This window comes from Telmatherina bonti, assembly GCF_933228915.1.
Source record: "Telmatherina bonti genome assembly, chromosome: 14".
Classification (NCBI taxonomy): Eukaryota; Metazoa; Chordata; class Actinopteri; order Atheriniformes; family Telmatherinidae; genus Telmatherina; species Telmatherina bonti.
The window spans coordinates 15,071,310-15,089,003 of record NC_136612.1 but is presented as its reverse complement, the minus strand read 5'-3'; the positions used below and the strand labels follow the sequence as shown (position 1 = coordinate 15,089,003).

The window sequence follows — 17,694 nt, the reverse complement described above, 5'->3', positions numbered from 1 at the left end:
TTTAATGAAGGGGAATAATACATATGAGCACAACTGTACTACAATATTGATTATAAACCAAGCAAAGCTCTTTGATCAAACTGCCAGTGGAGATTAAACTTTGACCAAATGTAGAAACTTTTAAATCAAGGTCTAAAACATTTTTTTTCTCATGAGCCTATGCATGACATCTGCACAGTAACTTTTACTTATTCTGCTTGTAATTATTTTAATATAATTTATGATTTTATTATGATTTTGTAATTTGTATTTTGTTTTATGCTTTTTTTTTTTATGTAATGCTTTTAATGTTTCATGTAAAGAACTTTGAATTGTCTTGTACATGAAAGGTTTGGGGTTTAATAAAGAATTTTTCATTTAATTTTGAAACTAGAGTGAAAAACAAATTAATAATAATGATGAGTAAAAGTGTAAAGAATTTATCTCACTGACAATTTTACAGGCATTAAAGAAACACATAAAACAACCAATTGACCATGTTTGTTTGCTGTATTTGTTTTTAATTGTGCATGGGACGTGTCCAGTGCGAGTGCGCCCTATGGTGGACGCTGTTGGTGCTGGTTGTGCTCCTCTTCCCCTCTCTGATCACCAACAAACCTGTTTGGGTTTGTTTTTTTTTTTGTTTGTTTGTTTTTGTTTGATGTTTTTTTTTTTGGTTTTTTTTGCTGTATTTGTTTTTAATTGTGCATGGGACGTGTCCAGCGTGAGTGCGACCTCTGGTGGACGGTGTTGGTGCTGGCTGCGCTCCTCCTCCCCTCTCTTACCAACAACCAGCCTGTTTATTTGTTTGTTTGTTTTATTGCTTGTTTGTTTTTTTGTGTGATGTTTGTTTGTTGTATTTATTTGTAATTGTGCATGGGACGTGTCCAGCGTATAGACTGTATATTGGACAAGTGTGAGTGCGCCCTCTGGTGGACGGTGTTGGTGCTGGCTGCGCTCCTCCTCCCCTCTCTGATCAACAACCAGCCTGGTGATATAATATGCTGGCTAAACCTCCACACAGAAGCAAAATGGCCGATAGTAAACTAAACCATCTCACAGCGTCTGACAGTCATCTAGGGGTTATGCATGTTTTGTTTACAGTTTGAGAATTACAGTTGCGCAAAAAAAGGATACACGCCTTTCTTCATTTTTTTTCTACGATTAACATTTCGCCTATTTGTGATGTCATTTCTTATTCAATTTAGCCTTGAAAGCCTCGAAGAACTAGCTTGCTAGGCTAGCTACCTTGCTAGCGGCAGGTCTGCAAGAATTTTTGCACAGAAGCACTTTATGTCCTATGTGATTCCCGAGGTGAGTTATTAAAACAAATATGTATGTTTGGAATATTTTTAGCTGCATTCGTGCCCATTAAAACTGTTTGGTATTTCTATATTTACACCGACACGCTTTGCCTATTTTGAGATAGCTACGCTTGTTCGGCGTTGAAATGCTAAAGAAACGTCACACAAGCTCGTCGTTATCGTTTAGCCCTGACGAGCACAAGTATATTCCGCTGCCTGTATTTACAGATTATGTTTCTGTCCCCAATGAAAAAGCTGGGGCATTATAATAGTAAAGCAATAAAATAGACTTGTTTGAAATCAGGAGACACATTGTTGGTTATCATGACATGTCGGCTATGTTATGGTCGTACGTAGCTACGGAGGCACCTTGTTCTGTGACAGCTCTCTGCATCGAGTCACCAGCTCTTTAGGTCAAAGAAAGGTGCTTAACATTTGCTTTTTTTAAATCAAACTTAACTAATCGGTCCTACTTGTGAAGCTCCTCTTTTGGCCTCTTTTAGCCGTGCAGCTAATCGGTGCTGGCCTGTTACTTACACGAGGTTTAGGTTAAATGCTCGCCAAACTCCCAGACACGACATATGTCGACATATGTCGTGTCTGGGAGTTTGTTCGAGTAATTTATAAAGTGTTTATACAAATGTACTTCCAGTGGGTGCATTACACAAAGAAGAGCTTGTATCAGGGGTCTGTAACATTATGTGCAGCTTAGCTAACCAAATGGTTTGGCCTAGTCGTATGTAAAGGTCTGGAAGCAGGTTCATTTACTTTTAACATTTGTAGCCCGTTTGCCTCTGAATTTTGTGGCACAGAAAGGAGTATCATGTGCACTGATATGCATGTTTTCTTCGTCTCATATTTTGTTGCTATATTACCACCAGGGACATTTGCCTGAAACATTAGCTTTTGGTTGTATATTTTAGTGCTGCAGCTTACAGGCGATAAATTTCACAAATGATCACTCACAAATCTTAACTATAAAGCTATCAAATGTGAAATTATTCTATATATTGCAAAATTGTGCAAAACAGCTGTCAAATAAGGAATAAATATATTGAAAACAGGTGCAGTAGCTTTAAATACCACCGTGGTTAGACAATATATCCTTTGCTTTCTACAAAAAAAAAAAAAAAAAATCATTCACGTCCCTTGGATGTTTTTGCATATTGCATTTGTTAAATTTGACTTGAGGGAGGCAGCTGTGGGGATGCAAACGAGTGTGTTCTTCATAGTACTGGGCACATAACTCTAATTATATACTTTAATCCTCTGAACCATGCTGCCTTTGCATGGTTGGCAACACTACTGCACTGACAAAACACTTGCCTTTTCCAGAAATGTTTGTAGTTGTACATGTGTTTGGCTGCTGTCTGTATTGTCTGTCAGTTGGAATCGCAATGGTTTGCTGGATAATAAATTATGTAGGGTGAAACGAGGCTACCAAGGGCTGTTGTCAAGCTGCCTGCCCCTGGTTAACATTACAGTCCTTACAACGACAGTGCTTCACTGGACCTAGCAGCGATCTGAAAAAATAAACATGTTGGTCTCTCTATGTGTGTTTGAAATGCTCTCGGTTGCATGCATTTTTCAAACGCATGCAACTTTCATCGTGGTTTGAATAATGTAAGTAATTGAATGTGCACATTTATCTTCACAGACAGGAGAATCAAGAAGGGGAACAGTAGTTCATGGAAGACAAGAAAAAGAAGAAAGAAGAGAAAAAGAAAAGGGAAACCTCTCAGAAGGTAAATCACGTCTTGACGTCGCTAAATTTAGTTTAATCAGTGCAGTATCAGTGTTAATACAACTAACTTGATTTGGATAGCTGTTTATTATTCTAGAGATGACACGTCCTTAAATGAACTGAATTTAGTATTGCATTAAAAGATTTGATCATGTTTTGGAAGGTTATGTGTGCTTAAGCACTACTTTGAGTACATTCCTCCAGTTTAGTACAATATTAAAGTTTTATTTCAGACATGTCTTGTGGATTTCTGTGTAAAATAGCCTGACATATTCTGACGTTTTTATTTGTCTTGTTTTTAAAATAAAACTCTTGTCTTTTAGGTGCCAGAACAGAAAATCAAAGGTATGCTTATTTATTTATTTATTTTTTAAATGAACCCTTCCTGTATTGTTGTTTATATATATATATATATATATATATATATATATATATATATAGATATATATATATATATATAGATATATATATAGATATAGATAGATAGATGTAGATATATATATATATATATATATATATATATATATATATATATATATATATATATATATATATATATAGATAGATAGATAGATAGATAGATAGATAGATAGATGTAGATATATATATATATATATATAGAGAGAGAGAGAGAGAGAGAGAGAGAGAGAGAGATATAGAGATATATATATATGATATATATATATGGTTTCTGTGTCTTGCTTTTGTCTTGCTGTTTGTAAACTTTATTGGGTGGTAAATAACTTAAAGAATATTTGCAAATGGTTGAACTTGCACTGTAAAGATGTGACTGATTTTCTCACACTGTGTAATAAATCTACAGTCTTTGTTTTATTTCTGTCTGACAGAATGCCAGCATTGCTTCACACCTTTATCTCTCTGATTTCAGTGCCAGAAACAGCCAAGCCCTCCTCTTCCCAGCCGCTCACCACCCCAGGCTCAGTGTCCCCCAGCCCTGGCCCTGTATCCCCCTCATCCCCCAGTCCTGGTGCAGGTGGGGTCTCTACCCAAGTCCCTCCTGGTGGTGGGAACAATGCAAAGCAGCGAACTGCTGTGGCCAACGGACAGCCCTCCTCCTCTCCCTCTGGAAGTCAAACCTCCCAGCAGCAGCGATACATGTCTAGAGAGGTCCCACCGAGATTTCGTTGCCAGCAGGACCATAAAGTGCTACTGAAGAGGGGCCAGCCACCGCTGTCCTCCATGCTGCTGGGGGGAGGAGAAGGGGGTGCAGGAGGAGGCAGTGGCTGGGTTGCTGCAGATGCAAACACAGGTGGGATCATTTTTTTTGTATTAGTTACTCAGACTGTTTATATTTTGGGACTACCAATAGGTTAAATATGCAATTAGTTTGTTTGGGTTATCAACGGTTTTATATTTCTAATTTATTTAATGTTTAATAATCACTTCCACAGATTCCAACCTGGGTTCATCTTCCCCTCCACCCTCCAACTCATCCTCATTATGTATCGCTCTATCGTCTTCTACTTCTTCTTCAACTTATGCAAATTCCACATGGGGGGCAGGCTCTGGCAGCCAGTCCTCTTCTCAGGGCTGCGGGAAGGTGATTGTGGATGGGACTGACCTGGAGGACTGGCCCACCATCACAGGCGGGGCCAAATTGAGTTTTGATGGGGCTGTAGGAGAGATGCAGGAGCAAGACTGCCCCAGTAACAACAGTAGTGCCTCATGGGGTGAGAGAAACATCCAGCAGAAGGGAGGAACAGCAGGAGGAGCAGGGAACACGGACAATTCTTCCCCACCTCGTTCTTCTCCTCTTTCCTCTTCTCCCTCGCTTAATGAATGTGCTCAGTCGGTCAGTGGCGCGTGGGCCTCTTCTTCCTCGTCCCAAGTGGAGGCAGGGCTAGGATCAGCTGCATTTTACAATTCCAAAGTTTCCCATCTTCTTCCTGGGCCTCAGGAGAGTCCTGCGGGTGGCAGCAGCAGTGTCTCTGGTGCCAACTTCAACCCCAATGTGAATCCCTCTGCTTGGCCCGCCCTAGGGCAGAGCGGAGCACCCACATCGGCCAGTGACGGCCTTCCACTGCGCTCATCCATCACTTCAGCTTCCTCATTCTCTGCCAGCACCACCCTCATCACCACTCAAACACTTTCATCTGTGAATCAAACTGGTCTCTACCAGCAGCACACTGAAACAGCTGGGGGAGCCAGGAGTGGAGAACAGCAGCACTTAGGAAACCCAGGGCCGGAGATGGGTTCAAGCGGGGAAGCAAGAGAAGCAGGACCAAATCAGGAAGACGGCAGTGAGGGGAACTCTGCTGTTGTTAATGAAGTAGAGGAGAGTGATAATCTTTCTGGCTCCTTGTCTTCCTCCTCTGCCGCTTCTTCTTCTTGGAGATCCATGCCTCCAGTGTCCTCTGAACTCAGTATAGATCCCTCACAGGCTGATGGGTGGGGTGGAGGAGGAACAAGAGCTCAGGGGCAGGAAGGGAATGTTTGGGGCTTTAATAGTCAGGATGATAAGTCAGGGTGGAGCAGGGGGAATGGTGGGGGATCAACTACCCCAGTGGTATCTCAGGGAGTGTGGAAAGGAAGCGGTCCAGAAAGAGATTGGGGTGGCACTGCAGAAGGTGAAAGTTTGAGTAATTTAGCAATAGGAAGTGGAAGAGGAGATGGCAGCAGCGTTGGCAGTAGTGCAGGCAGTGCAGGTGTTGGTGGCAGCAGCTTGGAGGACTCTGCCTCACCAAAGTTTGCACCTATGACAAAAGCTTGGGACAATCAGAAAGGGGCAGAAAGTGCGGAAGGGACAGTTGGGGAGTGGGTTGGAGGAGGAGGGCAAGGTGAAGGCACTGGAGGTGGAGGACCCTCTTCCTCTAGTGGAGGTGGATCCATAGCTGGAAGCGGTGGCAGTGGAAGTAAGCAGGAGCGCTCCTCTTCTGCACGCCATTGCTCCCAGCAGTCCTCCGGTGCTGAAGTGGCCTTACTTAGCATGCTCAATCGATCGGATCTGGACCCCAGGGTTCTGTCTAACACGGGCTGGGGCCAGACCCAGATTCGACAGAACGTGGCATGGGACCTGGACACAACAGTAGCAGGAAGCAGAAATGAAAGGAACCCCTCATCTTCCTCTGCATTCTCATCAGCACCCATGAACACTACCACCAGTCGCAGTCCTAGGTACCCATCTAACACTGGCTCAGTATCTAACGATACATCTGCTGGTGGTCACACAACCAGCCTAAACTCTGGTTCTGCTACAGTTAGGGATGGTTGGGATGGTGGGCCTACACAGTCCACCAGTGGTCCTACACAGTCCACCAGTGGTCCTACACAGTCCACCAGTGGTCCTACACAGTCCACCAGTGGTCCTACACAGTCCACCAGTGGTCCTTTTATGCCCAGTAGCACTATAAGGAAGTCAGGATTGTCAGAAGACGATATGGAGGGCAGCCAGGGGAAGGCAGCTGGAGGATGGGGTGAGCTCCCCCCTGAAAGCCAAGGCAAAGAATGGAGGACTGATGAACAACAATGGGGAGATCACAGAGGAGGAGGAGGAGGAGGAGGAGGAGGAGGAAGCTGGAGAGACATTGGAGACCAGGAGAGTGGGTGGGGAGAAGGTGCAGAGAATAAAGGAACAGGGGGATGGAAGGGATCTACAAGAGGAGAGACAGGTGGTTGGGGAGAAGATTGGGCACAGAGAGACTCTGCTCCTGGAGGTGGGTGGGGAGATGGGCAAAGTAGAGGTGGAAGCAACTCCGATGAGGGGTCCTCCTGGGGAAATTTGGATGAGGGGGAATCTAAACGAGGAGGATGGGGAGGAGGAGATGTGGGTGGAGGCAAATCCCACCAGGACTGGGGGAGTGCCAAACCCCACGCAGCAGCAGCACAGATACCAAACAGCCAAGTGACACCAATGAAAGCCCCAAATCAGCAGCAGCAGCAATCACAGGGCCAGCAGACACCAGGAGGGCCAATGCAAGGAGGCTGGAGCAGCCGGTCAGGTGTTGTAGGTGGAGGTCCACCTTCCAAGAATCAGAACCAAAGTTCGGGCTGGACCTCAGGTCCAATCCCCCAAATCTCTGGGGTTGGAAGTGAATCCCTGGAGCCTAGTGGCTGGGAAGAGCCTTCCCCTCAGTCTATCAGTCGCAAAATGGAAATTGATGATGGCACATCAGCCTGGGGAGACCCAACACGTTACAACAGTAAAAATGTGAATTTGTGGGACAAGAACAGTGCAATGTCAGGCCAAAGCCACAGTCAGCCGGCGCCGCCTCCACCCATGCAGCAACAACCTCCGAGAAGACAGCAGGGGATGCAGCACAGCACTAACACAAACCCTGGCAACGGTGCAGTGGGTAAGAAGTTGTTGTTATAAATACAAATAGTAACTAAAGTAGAATAAGTAGAATTGCTGTAGATGATAAAATGTGAGTTTCCTCTTTATTTTTGTTGTTTATTTTCCTAGCACATTCTAAAGTCTCATGTTAAATTTCTTTCAATGTCTGGGCTCAGGCATGTGGGGAGGAGGTGCACCATCTGTGGATAATGGTACGGCTGCATGGGGCCAAGCATCAGATGCAGCCTCAAGTTGGGGTGAACCAGATGAGCCCAGTAAAACCTCCAGCTGGAGGAACCCTTCGCCTAACCCTGGTAAACCTGGTGAGAGCAGAAGAAACTTACTAACATGTTGGAGTGTTTTGGTTATGGCATGGCTGTTGTTACTATAGATGATTTAAGTTCTTCATGAAAAGCGCATTACTCTGGGTGAACAAGTTTCACGCTACAGATCCCAAATGACTGATTTAACCCCTTTTTTCCCCTTCCTTTTTTTTTTTTCTTTTAGTCACTAAGTCTGTGGAAAGCTGGGGTGGGAAGGGAGATGGTTCCATTTCAGCCTCCAGGCACCCTAGCTGGGAAGAGGAAGATGATGGTGGCGGAGGGGTCTGGAACAGTACCGGCTCCCAGGGAAGCAGCTCTTCTTTCAACTCTGGAGGCTGGGGTCAGACTCATGGAGGAAAACGAGGCAACATTAAGGTGGGAAAAGGAGATTCTTGGACAAACGCACGTCTCCTCATTTGGTTTACTATAGCAAGGCAAAAAAAATTCTGTTTTAGTTTATTTTCTTCAGTAACACTTATTAAAGGCTCCTTTTGTCATTGAGAGTAATTTTTTAAATTACTTTCCTAAAGGGTGGCGCAGGAGACAGCTGGATGAATCCAGTGTCACGGCAGTTTTCAAACATGGGTCTTCTGGTAAGATGTCAGAATTACATTTGTATTACGTTAACATGTTATTAATTTAATTAAGCGCTGGAATGTTCATTTTATTAACAAGCAAAACTCCAAAGTTGGTCCTCAAGCGTCAGTATCTTGTAGGATTTGAGTGACTCCTCCTGCAGCACATTTGAATCAGCTTAGTGGGTAAACGTGCTTGGGCAGCACGTGATAACAAGCTGCAGAGGAGTCATTGAAATTGAGTCAGGTGTGTTGGAGCAGATAAACATCTAAAGCCAGCAGGATTGCGCTCCTTGAGGACCGGAGCTGGACAGCCCTGATTTAAACAATGCTGTTATGATGACCATATATCCATTGGTTGTGTCCTATTAATGAAGTTGTCACTATTGACCATGTTTTTCAGGGTGATGATCCAGGTGTTGACAAAAAGATGGACGGAGACAAGCGGGGAATAAGTGATTATAATGGAGAGATGAGGAGAGGAGGAAGAGGTGGTGGAGGGTACCGAATGCCGAGTTCCAAAGACGTGGGTCCTGTAGACATGGGGCCATATGGTGAAAAGGTGAAGAGTTTGGTTGAAATGGGAACTGGATTTTAAGCCCAGTTTAATCTTTCATCTCACAAAACTGTTTTTTTTTTTCATTATTTAATATTTAAATGGAGGTGCTTGTTTGTTCTAAAGTTGTCTTATTTGACAAATTGACATCACAAGTCCTTTGTTCCTGTTGAACTCCAGGTCGGTGGCCATGGAGTATTTGTTGGTGGTGGAGGAGGGATGTCTCAGCCTCGAGGGATGCACCAACCTGGCATGCATCCCATGAATCCCTCCCAGGGGTTACGTGCTCAAGTGCCTCATCAGTTCCTGTCTGCTCAGGTCTGTTGTCTCCTTCCAGTTTTTCTGCTAATAACTAAGTTGTTTTAGTGCGACAAACCACGACTGTAAGATCCCCTATTTTAGGACTAGTTTTGGGCAGACAGCCTTTTCTGTAAAGAGTTCTAGGTTATGGAACACACTCCCAACAGACCTTAAGACCATACTTTTTAATTTTAAAAGGTTTATTTCCAGACTTAGGAACTGGATAAAGACAAATCAGGCCTGCACTCACCTTTAGTATTGTCATTTTTTCATGTGGATGGCAAAACGGTAGTATAGATTGAATGTATTGACAATGTTCTTATTTCAGACTGAATTTTATTGACAGCCTTGAATGTGTTTTATTTAATTTAACATTTCGGTGTGTGTATATATACATATTTGTATTTTGTATGTGTATATAAAGGCACATATGTGTAACTTTTAATTTTTGCAATGCAATGTAAACTGTGTATACTTTCTTATTGTGTAAAAGCCCAACTAGGGACGGGCATTGAAAATTAGCCTTGGCTAAAATGCTGTAGTATGTGCCATCATTCATGGAGCATACTTGTCCTTATCAAATAAAATAAAAAAATATATATATATATTATAGACCATTTTCATAAATGCCACCACGGCAGCCATTTAAGTTTTAATCCAGGGGGTTGATAAGAGCTTTTTATTTACATATCAACACAGTGTTTGAGCAATATACAGTGTACTTTTTGGTTATCAGATTACCAACAGTATTTCAACAAAGGGCATATGAATTTGTTTGGCTGCCCCAAAACTGATTCATGCAGATAAATTTAGATCCCGATGAACATGAATTTGCCACATGCACATAACGTATCACCCGTAGCTGCAATGAGCAGAGCTTGATGAAGGTGATGTTCCTGTTTTTTCATGATTTGCATCATCAAGTCTGCACCCTAGAGCCTTATACGTACATTTTTTGTGACCCACAGGTGCCGGGTCCTATGCTGAAGCAGATGCCCTCTCCAGGTGGCAGTGTGGGTGGGGTAGTCGGAGGAGTAGGAGGTGTCAGCGGCGTTGGGAGTGTTGGAGGGGTCGGCAGTGTTGGCGGAGGAGTGTTCCCTCCTCAGATTTCCCCACAGCAACTAGCAATGCTCAGCAACATTTACCCCCACGTGCAGCAGTTCCATCTGGTACGTGCTAAAGTGTTCAACACTGATGGACTGAGTCATCACATTGAAATTAATAATCCATATCTGGCTGATTTTTGGACACTTTTACTGTTGTTGAATGCTTAATAGCTGTTCAGTGCTTGGTGAGCTGCTGTGAACCTTGTCTTTTCATATCTGACTCAGTCTAAGTTATTAACGTGTTTGTTAGAACAAACCTTTCAAGGCTTTTGTGTTCATTTATTCATGCCAGTCTTTGACCCGTTTCGCCTGCCAACCCACAGGCTTGTCAGCTCCTGCTACAACAGCAGCAGCAGCAGCAACAGCAGCAGCAGCTTCTGCAGAACCAGCGGAAGTTCCCTCAGCCTCAGCCTCTCCGGCAGCAGGCTGACCCACAGCAGGTTGGCATAGCAGCTTCTTTCGGTCATGCAGAGCTACATTATGTCAGCCTTTACAGTAGAGTTTTTCAGCTGCAACTGCATTTCCTTTCTCACCTTACATGGGAAGTAGTCAAGCATTGTTTTATTTTTATTTATTCGGGGCAAGGGTAGCCTTCAGTCATGGAGACGATGGCCACTGAAACAAATGTTTTTAAGTGAATCCTCTTGTAAATCTTGTTTTCCTCAGCTGGCAAGAATTATGGCAATTCTACAACAGCAGAGGCAGCATCAGCAGGGTGGCGTTGCAGGGGCAACAGCAGGAGGAGGGAGCTCCAAACTGTCCCCATCTCATATGGGAGGAGGACTGTCCAAGCAGACCATGGTAGATCCCCTTCCACATCCTGGAATAGGGAGTCCTTTATCAGACCTTCATGCCAAAACACAAGGGATGTATTCTGGTATGTGGTTAGACACGATGATGAGTTGTCCTGCTCAGCTGTAGTGTGTTATGGTGGCTTTAACCCCTGTATTTCTCTTGCTAGGGCTTACACCTGGCGGCAACTTGTCGGCACTGGAGCTCAGTCCCATGATGGGAGGGATGAAGGACATCGGTGGACAGCAATCGCGCTTCAAATGGATGATGGAGGGACATTCCCCAACTCCGTCTCCCCCTGACACAACCCTTCACAAGAATGGTAGGTTACCAGGTGGCTTTCAGGATCTTTTTTTCTTTCATGTGCAAAATTTACACTTTGTGTAAACACACCTCTCAGCCTGCTGTAAATCACATTCTTCGCACTATCTGCAGTAGATGCTGTGAATCATGTATGTGAGAGGTATTTACACCAATTTGACCCCATTTCCTTTAATCTCCAAGGCCCCTTACCGAGTGCGATTAAGGTTCGAGGAGGCTCCCCTTTCTCCCAGTATGAAATGCTGGGTGGTGACAGTTTAGGGATTCCACCACAAGGCTCGGCAGATAACTGGCACCGGACTCCTGGGAGTAAAATGGGGAACAAACCCTCCACGTCTAGCTGGCCTCCAGGTGAATGAAGCTTGTATTAAAACTATGTCAAACATTATATACTGGGATATACTGGGAATATCTCAATTCCTAAATAGTTTTTCTTGTCTCTGATGGCAGAGTTCCAGCCTGGTGTGCCATGGAAAGGAATACAGAGTAGTGGAGACCCAGAGTCTGATCCCTACATGACCCCTGGAAGTGTTCTTGGTTCCCCCGGATCCCCAAACCTCAACGACCCTGACCACCAGTTACTGAGAGACAACATAGGTATTTATCTAAGTATATTAAAGATTTCAGTGAGTTTGGCTGAGTTGAAGCATGACTATTTTATCCCAAATTAATGACGTTAGTCTAATCTGACAAGCAAGAAAGGAACAAAAAGACTGAATGTAAGCTTATTAAATATGTCAGCTTACAGCGCCATTGTTAATACACTGCATTATGCTAAGATCCATGTTGGAGCTGCAGCTCATCTCTGTTAGGACTACGTTTGAGTGATAAATCTTACTATTGTCATCGCTGTAAAGACATGTTTCTACCTGCACATTTTATCCCACACATTTTCTCTGATCTGGAGGAAGCTCTTTCTGAAGGAATGAAGCTTGTAGCACAGAGCTTTCTGGTGGTCAAGTTTAGTTTTAATGTTTTTATTTTACATCTTCATGTCCTTGGTTAATCTTTTCCACAGTTTAAGTCAGCTACAAGTCCACAATGAAAATGCTAAATTGAAAAGGTCACTTATATCTGGTTCACTGAGTCGGGGAGAAACAGAGTGCAGTGATGTGGAGCGATTTGGAGAGTGAATGGCAGCCAGTAATATTTTCTTAAAAGCAGTAAATCATAGATATAATGCCTTATATGTTTAGTTTCATAGCTGTATTTTCTGAAGCACTTTATGAATGAAATGTCCCGCACCTTGAAACAACTCTGTATAAAGGTGCTATTGGTCAGATTTTGTGTGAATCCACCTGAAGTGCAGTCCTTCCTTAGCATTGTGACATGGGAGTGTTGCATCAGTCCAACAAAATATGAGTGACTTTTTTTTCTTTAATTTATTCATTTGTAGTGGCAGCTTTTTTGTCATCCAGACAGTGTAAAAGTGTTTATTGTTAGTGTGTGACATGCAGAAAATGTTTTGCAGGGCCAAACCCCTCCCTCAACACCTCGCTGCCTTCACCTGGTGCCTGGCCCTACAGTGCCTCAGACAGCTCCCTCAGCAATGCACACAGCACAGGTTTGACTTCGCTTCATCTTGCTTTTGCATTTTGGCTTTTGAATCCCTTTCACCAAAATATCTCAGCTATTTTTTGGGCTTCTATGCATTATCATTCTTTCCACTTGTTGTGTTTGGTCTGTAAAGATTTCACGTACATTAACAATACAATTGTTTGGGGTTTTTTTTTTTCTCTCTCTTGCTCTGGATTGTTTATCATGCTTAACTTTTTCCATCTCTATATCCCTCTCAGGAAAGTACTCAGAGTACAAGCCCAGCTGGCCTCCAGAGCCCATCGGACAAAACAAGTTGTGGAGGACCAATCGCAACAGCTCACAGCTGCCACGCCCCCCACCTGGCCTAACCAATCAAAAGCAGGCCTCGCCCTCCCCATGGGGAACTGCAGGTCCACGGTTGGCCCGAAGCTGGGGAGGGGGTGGGATTAATCAAGAGTCAAGATTTGGGCCAGGTGACCTGACATTTCATAACCATTTTAGGAGCTTATGATTCTACTTCTCCTGTAGCATTATGTAACGCCATAAAGTTATGTTTAAAATTAAACACAGAAATCCATAGAATAAATATTTCATCCTTGTCATCTTTTCCATTTGTCTCTCTTCTTTTGTAGGCTCAGCTTGGAGTGATGGCATTGCCTCCAGAGGCAGCTGCTGGTTGCTGCTGAGCAACTTGACTCCTCAGGTAAAGACAAGCAAATGAAACAAATCACTCACAATTTTAAACCAGTTGCTGAAGTATAGATGGTAATAACAGCCTACTGTGTAAGGATCTTGTGACAGATTCAGTTTTGAAACCTTTTTGTTATATTTTATTATTTCTTATGCCTTCAAACCTTTTTATAACGGATGATAGCCATAAAACCAGCCAGGGTAATTCTGTGGCCGTTCATATGTATTCCTCCTTAGTATTTTTATGCCATCAGCCAAGCTGCAACCAAACTGATTAGACTAAAATTGAAGTTGCATGAGGGAAACGGTTATGGTTTGCTTGAATAATACTTGCATTGCACTTTTCTTAGAAATAAAAATGAAAAATGTCTGTTTTGACAGCAGTAGTCTTTGGATATGCAGGCGGTCCTCAGTTTACGAACCGAAATTCTGCGCAAGTCTGATTTTTATCCTTAAATACCCCCTTAATCGCTAAATAACTATCTTAAGTACATGTTAATGGGGAAAACAGTACAAGCAATTAAAATAGACATTTTCATTTTCACTCTAATATACACAGAGCTCGTACGAAACCTCTAACTTCCAAGCTTGCTCTATTGTTTTTTATTTACATTTATTTAATGAGCATCATAAAGTCGAGAACCACATAACCCGAGGACGACCTGTACTGAGTGTTTATGTAGACAAGCTTGCAGAACTTGTAATTTACTGTAACTGTGCAACAGTTAGAGCTGTGAAGCCACAGTGTATCATCTACAATATTAACGCACAGTTTTCCATATACATAACCTCTGTTGTATAAGCTCCTTAGTTCCTTGACCTTTGTCTGGCCCAACAGTTAAAGTCTGACTATGCTGGATAATTACTGTTAAACATTTCTCTTTCATGCACACTGAAAGTAATTATTTTGCCTCATGTAGATTGACGGCTCCACGCTGAGGACTATCTGTATGCAGCATGGCCCCCTGCTCACCTTCCACCTGGGCCTTACCCAGGGCAGCGCTCTGATTCGTTACAGCAGCCGGCAGGAAGCAGCCAAGGCTCAGGGTGCACTACACATGTATGTTTACTCTCAGCTTTTAAACCCAAATGTCAACCGATGAACTTTGCTACTTTGAGCTCAAACAAAATTTTCTGTAACTTCCTCTCAGGTGTGTTTTGGGCAACACCACAATCCTGGCAGAATTTCTGAGTGAAGAAGAAGTTGCGCGCTATTTTGCACATTCCCAGGCTGGAGGGACAGAAGGGGCCGGCTCAGGAGGAGCAGCAGGCAGCGGGGCACCTGGTTCATCTGGAGCGGGCACAGCTGTAGCCAGCAGCGGGGGAAGTTCCCCAGGGAGTGAGCGGACGGCAGTAGGCACATCTTCAGGTGGAAATGGAAATAGCAGTGGAGGAGGGGAAAGCGGAGCCATGGTTCTACCTGGCGTGAGAGCTTCTGGCTCTGGCTGGCAGAGCCTTGATGGTACAGGCACTTCTTCAGAAACCTCTTCAGCCCAAGGACCCGGGCTGGGGATATTTTCCCAGTGGAGCACCAACGGGGCAGGGGAAGGTGGGGTTGCCGGGGGAGTGGAGACTGCCAGATCTGGGCTATGGGGAGGTATGACTGCTGGATACCCAGGCAGCAGCCTGTGGGGAGCACCACAAATGGAGGAAAGGCACCAATTAGACAGCCCTGCCAGATTGTTGCCTGGCGATCTGCTGGGGAGAGGAACTGATTCCATCTGACGAGCTCCCCCAACCCCCTTCTATTTGTACGTGTTGCTTTGGACACACTGATACCACATACACTGGGATACATATGTACTTACTATGGCACACACATACATTTACATGGTATGCATATTAATGTACCACATACATAGAAATGCATACACATACATAGTATGCATATAAATGTGCACACATATAAAGCAGAAATGTGAGACATGCTTACACACATTCTCATGGCCAGACTTAAGCTATTATAAAAAACAAATGCAGGGACTGTTAGACGTGTACACAGCCTTTTTCCACAGATGAAGATTTCAACTGCTTAGACTTGAAACCTGAAAACGAATGAAAAGTCAGTTAGTCTGAAAGACTTGACCGGATTGCAATGTGCTTAGTAAATAGGGGGCTTTTCAACAGATTTACATAAACATGCACACACCAAATACAGCAAAGCCTTCAGACAGACAGGCACTGTAAACAGCATTACCTTCATCGTATATGAGAACTTAAAACTACTACATGATGTGAGGTTCAAAAGTGCGGTTTGTATTCACGTCCCCTTAAAGATGGAGATCTAATCCAAACACATGCAAACAGCTCTGATAGACAACAGAACTGTATCTTACTGTGTATGTTGAGTTTGGGTTTTTTTTTCTGTTTGTATGTATGGTTTTAATTTTTGAACAGTGAATATATTGAAAAATGTCATTGTTCCGTTTTCAAAATTCTGACCTCCTACTGTTGTATTTCACGCACTCTTTCTGTTATTCTTTCTTGAACATGTTTGTTACTGTTGCAGTGATACATGTTAAATTGCTGGCAGATTTAGGCCATGATGCATTTCTCCACATGTCGAAACTGTGTGCAGTATCGTACACGCTACGTGAGTGTGAGTGAGACTGAGACCAAGTAAGTGGATTAAACCACCGCAGTTGTGTGAGCCTGTGTGTGCGAGTGAATGTGAGGATAAAGTGTGTGCATGTTAATGCCTGTCATAATGTGCGCAAGGCTGCTTAATATACAGAAGGTCTATACAAATATGTTTTGAGTGCATTCGGTATACTGCTGACTGTGTGTTAAGAAATATTGGCACTAATGCTTTTTTTTTCTGTCATTTGAAGTTTTTCTTCTTCTTTTTTTTTTTTTTTTTTTTTTTTTTAAAGCAAAATTGTCTTTTTTATTGTCTGACCTGCAATAATAAAAAATAAAAAAAAAAAATTTTAATGACAGAGTTGAAGGCATATGCGTTTAGAAAATGGACATGCCAAACCTTATCAAACTGTGTGAATTGGGGAGGGGTGGGGGGTGGGTTGTTTACAGTTACAGAGTAAGCGTTACCATGCGTTTTTAATGTTTTGTTGTTGTGTATTCGTTTTAAATTAAGACAGGCTTTAACACTCCTGTTCAGTGTTTTTGTTTTGAGATTTTACAAAGGAAAAATTTATTTAAACAATGAGAACAAGATTAATAAAGATGAAAGTATTGGCTTCTAAGTTTGTCTTTGTGGTTATTTTTCTTGTGTGTCTGTGATTTCACAGTTCAACAGCATTGCTTTAACACACATGGAGAACTCTACATAATGTTGTACAGTATTATGTGTTGTAGTTACGTCATCATTATGACAAAGACTATTAAGACGAGGCTGCATGGGGTTTTTCATGGACTGGAACAAGCCAGGTGGCTGTGGCCATCACGCAACTGTTAAACAATCCTATTTAACACTTGCGTCATCATACAGTAAGCAGTGGCTTACTGTATTACAATACCTTACCTGTTGGGTATATATGAAATATGTCAGCATGCTGTTGCAGTTATGGAAAGCGTTATTATTGATCAATACTAATAATATACAGTTGTACTCATATTTATTCATACCCTTTCATTAAAGAAGGATAAAAACAGCTGCCTGTAAAATAAGCAGAAATTGACTAAAGTAATAAATAGATTTTATGAAAATCATTACATTATTTTCTAATTTTGGTTCAATAGAAATATATTTTTAAAAAAAGCAAGTAAGATAATTTATTACATATTACATCACTCATAAACTAATATTTTGATGAACAATCCTTTAATGTTTCTGCTACAGTCAGGTGTTTTCTGTTCCTCTCAGTCAGATTTCTGCACCTGTTGACAGGTATTTTGTCCCACTGTTCAACAGAAAAGTGCTTTAATTTGTCCAGGACCAATTTGTTTTTTTCTTTCTTTAACTCAATTAAATTAAAAAGCAGTGTCTTATATTACTAAATTATAATTTTGCAAATGTTTAGTTATTGTTCCTTTTTTAGGTCTCCAGTTATTTGAGTGACTGTTGTAAATTCAGCCTTTTCTTTAATGAAAGGGAAAGGGAATACATATGAGCACAACTGTGTGCAAACCTATTTTCAAGTGTTTATTAATAAACTGAGTAGACATAACAAATTAAGATATTTTCTTTACAAATAAAATAGTCACCAAAACT

General features: G+C 42.5%; 1 protein-coding gene across 1 annotated transcript; it reads left to right on the top strand.

Moving 5' to 3' along the window:
• Positions 1 to 1,030: 1,030 nt before the first annotated feature.
• On the top strand, positions 1,031 to 16,487 carry LOC306765380 (trinucleotide repeat-containing gene 6B protein-like). Its single transcript, XM_079252822.1, has 21 exons — positions 1,031 to 1,293; positions 2,941 to 3,028; positions 3,351 to 3,372; positions 3,917 to 4,297; positions 4,440 to 7,340; positions 7,498 to 7,644; positions 7,829 to 8,019; positions 8,175 to 8,237; positions 8,623 to 8,781; positions 8,956 to 9,093; positions 10,044 to 10,244; positions 10,505 to 10,621; positions 10,848 to 11,058; positions 11,143 to 11,295; positions 11,478 to 11,645; positions 11,745 to 11,891; positions 12,766 to 12,858; positions 13,091 to 13,306; positions 13,466 to 13,536; positions 14,444 to 14,583; positions 14,675 to 16,487. The coding sequence occupies exons 2-21, from the start codon at positions 2,972 to 2,974 to the stop codon at positions 15,246 to 15,248; spliced, it is 6,150 nt and encodes a 2,049-aa protein (XP_079108948.1). The 5' UTR covers positions 1,031 to 1,293; positions 2,941 to 2,971; the 3' UTR covers positions 15,249 to 16,487.
• Positions 16,488 to 17,694: the final 1,207 nt, after the last annotated feature.